General features: G+C 54.1%; 2 protein-coding genes across 2 annotated transcripts; one reads left to right on the top strand and one right to left on the bottom strand.

Moving 5' to 3' along the window:
• Positions 1–357: 357 nt before the first annotated feature.
• AYL99_05847 (MFS transporter, FHS family, L-fucose permease) lies at positions 358–3,321 on the top strand (the record flags this gene model as incomplete). The annotated part of the gene is made up of 1 exon (XM_018837359.1): positions 358–3,321. The coding sequence occupies one exon, from the start codon at positions 358–360 to the stop codon at positions 3,319–3,321; it is 2,964 nt and encodes a 987-aa protein (XP_018694212.1).
• Positions 3,322–3,887: 566 nt separating this feature from the next.
• On the bottom strand, positions 3,888–4,193 carry AYL99_05848 (hypothetical protein; the record flags this gene model as incomplete). The annotated part of the gene is made up of 1 exon (XM_018837360.1): positions 3,888–4,193. The coding sequence occupies one exon, from the start codon at positions 4,191–4,193 to the stop codon at positions 3,888–3,890; it is 306 nt and encodes a 101-aa protein (XP_018694213.1).
• Between the last annotated feature and the right edge of the window lie 2,035 nt (positions 4,194–6,228).

The raw sequence follows: 6,228 nt of genomic DNA on the forward strand, positions 1-6,228 counted from the left end.
GGCCAGCCCAGCGGCGAAATGTCTTTGGTGGCTTCCCACCCTCCTTCCCTCCGCAAAGAACGGCTTGCCCGCTTCATAGGGCGCGATGGAGCTGCAGTCATGAGCCGGTGATCTGCGAGTGCAGGAGCCAAACAACCTCCCTAGCTTCCTGCGCTTCTTCAACCTCCTTCTCTACCATCTCGACATTGCCCACTTGGTTTGGTTTCCGTTCTCGACAAACGCAGATGGACTATATTGCGGGGTGTGGTGGTCATTCGAAGAGCTTTGCTTTTCTGCGAATATGACGTGCCGAAACCACGCGCGTTCGCACGGGTCACAGAGTGAACGACAGTCGTTGATTGCGTGGTGCCTTGGGCCATGGTCCCAGACAGAGGCCCGGCCACTTCGGCCGTCACCATTGTCATAACCGTTCTGGCCACAGTTTTTGTCGCGGCTCGCTTTTACACCCGGGCCTGGCTGGTTAGATCTATCAAGCAGGACGACTGGTGGATTCTGGCAGCATGGGTCTTCGCCGTGGGATTTTCGACGTCGATATGTGTAGCCGTGAAATATGGCCTCGGGAAACACAAGCAAAATATCCCCGACGACGCATTCAGTGCGCTGCGGAAGGCTGAATATGCCTTTGACATCCTCTACAACCCGGCGCTCATGCTGACCAAAACCTCCATCATCGTCTTCTTCCTGTCTGTTATGAGCAAGGATGTCGATCCTGTCTTCAAGTGGTGCAACTGGTTGACCCTTGCCGTAGTCAACATCGCCGGGATTGCTCTCACCCTGTTCAACATCTTCCAGTGCTCGCCAGTCTCAGCGGGCTACCTATACCCTCAACCCGCACATGCCAGATGCACCGACATCGTCACGTTGTATCTCTCTTCGGCTCCTCTCAACATCATCACCGACATTGCCATTTTGTTCCTTCCAATGCCAATCCTGACCGGGATGCGATTGCCTCGGAAACAAAAGATCATCCTGGTTGCAACCTTTTCCTTCGGTGCCTTTGTCGCTGTCGTCGACGTCATCCGCATTGCATATCTACAGCAGGCTTCGCTCAATCGCCTGAAGGTCGTCGATGGTGCAGGCGGGAGCCCAAGTCACATCGTTGAAGATAACGACTTTTCCTGGTATGCAAGTCTGAGCTTCATGTGGTCGGCGGTCGAAGTCTGCATCGGCATCATCTGTGCGTGCGTGCCCAGTTTGAAGCCTCTATTTGCTCGCTTTCTACCGAGCTTTATTAGAGATGCTGGGGACGAGCTGGCGTCCAGCAATAGCATTGATCTGGGTAAAGCGGATGAAAAGGGACAACGGACTGATCTTCCCAGAGGCAATGTATCAATACTCAACAATCCGGCTGCTTTCAGGAGATCTATTGTCAAGGAATACTCCGGAGACGAGGATGGTGGCCAGATGGGATTCTTGAACTTTTTGGCAGAACCGACCGATGAAGGACATGCCGGACCTTCGCTACCAAACACCGCAGACCTCTCGCGAAGAACAACGAACAAAAGTGCCGTCTCAGATTTCGGATTTGTAAAGATGTCAGGAAAACGTAATATGTTGAAACTTTCCAATCGGCAAAGTGCTTGGCCAATTGCAGTGGTCACAATCATCTTTTTCCTATGGGGGTTTGCCTATGGACTCCTGGACACGCTCAATTCGCAGTTCCAGGCTGCGGCGAAAGTGTCGCCAGGCAAGGCGTTGGGTCTCCATGCAGCATACTACGGTGGCTATTTCGCAGGGCCGTTGACGCTGGGTCACTTCATCTTCCAACGATATGGCTTCAAAGCAGTTATGATTGTAGGCCTAGCTGTCTATGGTTGTGGGACCTTGGTCTTCTGGCCGTCGGGAGTTTTGCTTTCCTATCCAGCATTCGTGGTATCCAACTGCATTGTCGGGTTCGGCCTTTCGTGTTTGGAAATTGCGGCCAACCCATATATCGCTCTTTGCGGGCCGCTGGAGTATGCGGAGGCCAGACTAAACCTCTCACAAGCCTTTCAGGCCATCGGCACAGTCTGTTCGCCGCTTCTGGCAACCAAAGTTTTGTTCAAGAGTGTGCACAATGCACCGTCGCTGGTGGACGTGCAATGGGCATATCTGGGCATCGCTTTGTTTGTTTTTGCCTTGGCTGTTGTCTTCTACTATGTTCCGCTTCCCGAAGCATCCAACGAACAACTGGAAGAGCTTGCTGATCAGCGCCAACGGGCTTATGCTGCCAAAATCGGTCCGTGGAAAGTCAAATATGTGACACTGGGGCTCGCCGTCTTCAGCCAATGGTGCTATGTCGGTGCGCAGGAATGCGTCGGGAACAATATACAAGGGCTGATTGTGGCTGTGACGCCGGCTTCAAGTCTCCATCCATTCGACTTCTCGACCGTGGGTCACACAGTCTTTGCAGTCGGACGATTTGTAGCCGCCTTTCTCAACTACGTACTGAAGCCCAGATGGATTCTAATGGGCCTGTATGTGGGCCTCGTCGTCTGTGTGGCTCTCAATATGCATCTGGATGGGGATGCTGCCGCTGCCATTGGGATGCTCACCTTTTTCTTCGAGGCTGGCATTTTCTCCATCATCTTCGCCGTCGCAATGCGTGGACTTGGCAGGCATACAAAGGCTGGTTCTGCACTCATGACGGCTGCCATATCCGGTGGAGCTGTCTTCCCACCTGTTCAATGGGCGGTTGCCAAAGGGTCCGACCTCAGATACTCGTACTGTGTCCCGTTGGCTGTTGCTGCTTTTGGGATGTTGTTTGCGATCTACCTGAATTTGATGCCGCAGGCTCGAACACAAGTCGATCCAGTGCACGGGACTCGGGCCAAACGAGGCTCGGAGCAGGCCACGGGTCGCCAAAGTCCTAGCATCCAAGAGGATGAAACACTACAACAATTTGGTCTGCCTGGTATCATTGCGCGACGAAAACGGAAACATCGGCCAGAGTCGCCATCTGTGGAACACATTGAACGACAGAGCACGAACCTTGAAGATGTCCCCAACTCTCCAGTGCTTATGATGGATTTTGCAGATGAAAAGAATTGCTTCCCCAAACCCATGCCTGTTGTCCAACAGAAGCAATCCAAAGGTCATGTTGCAGAACTAGCTCTGTGGCCTGTGGGTGAAGACGTGTCTGAGGCCAGTGCCAGTAGTAGTGGTGCCAGTGGCCAGCTGGATTCCAGAGAACCCAGACACACCGGCCCTGCTGTGGCGGATCAGGCGAACAATGAAGAAATAGATGTGATCAGCCGCCGACACCGGCCGGTCTGGGGGGAGCAAGGCGAGGACCGTGATGATGATATCGATGACTATCACGCAATCATGAGAAAGATATGAAAAGGTTATTTCACGAGAGCCGGGAGTGGGCATTGTTTATTATCTTACTACATTACTGCGTTCAAGCGGACTTGTATGGTCGACGGAGCGTTATGGGCTGGTCTGGCTATTCTGCATGGAGAACCCAGTACAGGGTACGGAAACCTGTTGATAGCAGCAATGTGTACATTTTCTATTTCGAGCAGGCACCATATTGAGAACAGGTTGTGCATACGCCCATACCTACCTGGGTCTCTCTCTCTAGCGCTCGCCCCGAACTCCACCGTCGTCGCAACAGGCTCATTAGCTTTGCACTCAGGTGGATGTCTTACACGGCGACAATCCCTACGCTGAGAATCATGGTCGATCCCACGGACAGCACCACGGCCTCGTCCTTGCCGGCGCCATAACCTCGGAATGTCGGCGGCCCATTATTACGGTTGTGCTTCGACACACAACAGAGCACCCCCGATGGGCCCCGCGAGCACGTCCCCGACGCCCTTCCCACAGTTCAGCAAGGCGAACGTGGCGAACGCGGCAAACGCGGCGGTCGGCTCGCTGTTGCTGAGTTTCATGCCGATATGGCCTCAGAGGGCCGTGTAGCCGGCGCCAAAGGAGCCGTAGAGGACGGCGAACACGGCGAGAACAAGAGGCGTGGCGTTGTGTGCGAGACCCCAGCACGTGCACACCGCAACCCCGGCGACCAAGGGCGAGTTGATGGTCAGGACGTCGAGGGGCAGTCTGCGGTCGCACAGGTAGCCGAACGCGATCTGGCCCAGGTCCTGGAAGATGCTCATCAGCGTCAGCAGGAGCGCACCCTGAGTCGATCGCATGCGGTCGGCGGTCGCATACGAGGGCAGATACAGCGATGCGAAGAAGTAGCCCAACCCCATGGCGAGGTTGCACCAAGCGAGAGCAGAAATCCCCAGAGCAAAGCTTCAAAGACAAATGACGATAGAAGAAGTCGCCAGGCTACACTGCCATGGTCTGCAGGTGGAAGGGCTGGCGCTGCCGCCTCCTCAAGGAGCGAATCCTCCTCTAACGGCGGCGTATGTGCATTATTACCGGCCGTTTGTGACGTCGTCGGAGGCAGGGGAAGCTACTGCAGTTCGCAGCTTCGAGCAGCATCTGCAACGTGTTGAGACATTGCGGACGCCCTGGGCGACAAAGATGCAACAGATGATCCAGTCGACAAAGTGCCTTTGCACGTGGAAGCGTAGTGTCGAATTGGGTCAGACCGAGGTTGACGAAAACTCTTACCACTCCGCTCTGGAAAAGGCGCGATCGACAAGGAAGATGGAACTCCTCACAATCAGATATCAAAAGAGAAAGGCAGTCGTCCTCCACGCATTGCTCATTCTTGTTCTCCCACATCTACCAGCCTGATTCATGACAACTCCGTCCAGAAGCAATCAGCTTGTAGAGCCAATTTTTCTGCGGTGCCGCCGGGCATGGGTTGGTCTCCGCTGGCCCTTCAATGCCTGCTGTTGCCTTGCAACAAAGGCTCTCCTTACCGTCCATAAACATTGGCCCACGGAGTCTCGCCGTGCATGACATGAGCTGCGGTCCAAAATCTATGGGCTGACGCGCCATGGTAATCAGGAAGATCTCAAGAATAGGTGTGTGATGGACAAGAGGTGCTCCGACCAACGACAAACAATCGAAGCTCCGTACCGCGCAGGGGTCTGCATGAAAAGTCGGATGCCTTGGAGAAGTGATTCTTCTGCCGCGACGGAGTTGCAAAACGCCATGCAGCTCGAATTCCGAGGGCTGGAGTGTGGCATCTACCACCAAGGAAGGAGTCTTATCGAAATAAGGTAAGACCCTACGTACTGAAGGGATCTGCAGTACAATGAAGGGGAAAATGCCTCACCTGCTCCAAGAGCAGGTGTCAACTCACGCTGAAGTGGCATCCTATCTGATTCGGCAGATTCATCCACCCTAATTCGTGGTGTTGACAAAGAAAAGAGAGATGCGTCGTGGCGTGAGAGGCTGGAGGGCTGGTGAGCGAGCGCATACTGTTGAGACTGCGTAGGATACAGAACAGCAGCCACAATCCCACCAGAGTCAACATATCGAACTGACATGGGCGTGGATATCGACTCCATCGAGGTGCGTATTCTAGCGAGTCCATCACGGAGTCGACCGAGCGAACGGTTTAGCGACGGTTGAACAAACCGGAGCCCGAACCGAGTAAGCTGTACGAAGAGTATCATGGAACAATTGGCGTGCTGAAAAATTGTGTTATCGTTCTGGGCACTGCGCACAGTGATTAGCAGGAGAAGGGCGAACGTCCCGCCAGAAGTTAGTGTCGATAGTCAGCACGTGGAAAAATGCAGCTATCCGGGAGAGTTTTGCATTTTCGCATTTTCTCAAACCCGGCTCGGTTTCGAGTCAGTCAGCATCGGATTGGATGGTGGGCTGCCCAGGAGACCCGGATTCAGCCCGTCAAAGCGGCAATTCAACATGCTTTTTAACTCGGCGCCATGGGACAACTGCAGGGGCAAGCAGCAATGATCAGAAATGCAGTTGACAAAGTGCAGCCGGGCGCTGAATGGAGTCCGGATGCTGGTGGGGACGGAGGAAGTAGGAAGAGAGGATGGTCCCAAGGGCGGAAGCGTATACCCTTCTGCAGTAGTTCCTGGCTAGGCAAAAAGGATTTTCTCTGCGCAAGTGGCTGCGGTTCCTGCATACCGGCACTGACTGGCCATTTGCCGTACCGCCAGAGGTTCCCACTCTTTCGCCGTCTTGAAGTCGCAATGGAATAATTTTTTTTTCTCTTTTCGATGCGGACAACGCTGCCTGCGTAGCATGCAGAACTGCGTAAGCGAATCGTTCATCGGCTAAAAAGGACAGGCATCGATGGAGTCTCGTCCCGGCGCAAACAGCCTGGGAACTGGAGGTGGCCGCGTGGCAGCAAGTTTGCTG

This window comes from Fonsecaea erecta (genome assembly GCF_001651985.1).
Source record: "Fonsecaea erecta strain CBS 125763 chromosome Unknown Scaff4, whole genome shotgun sequence".
Lineage (NCBI taxonomy): Eukaryota > Fungi > Ascomycota > Eurotiomycetes > Chaetothyriales > Herpotrichiellaceae > Fonsecaea > Fonsecaea erecta.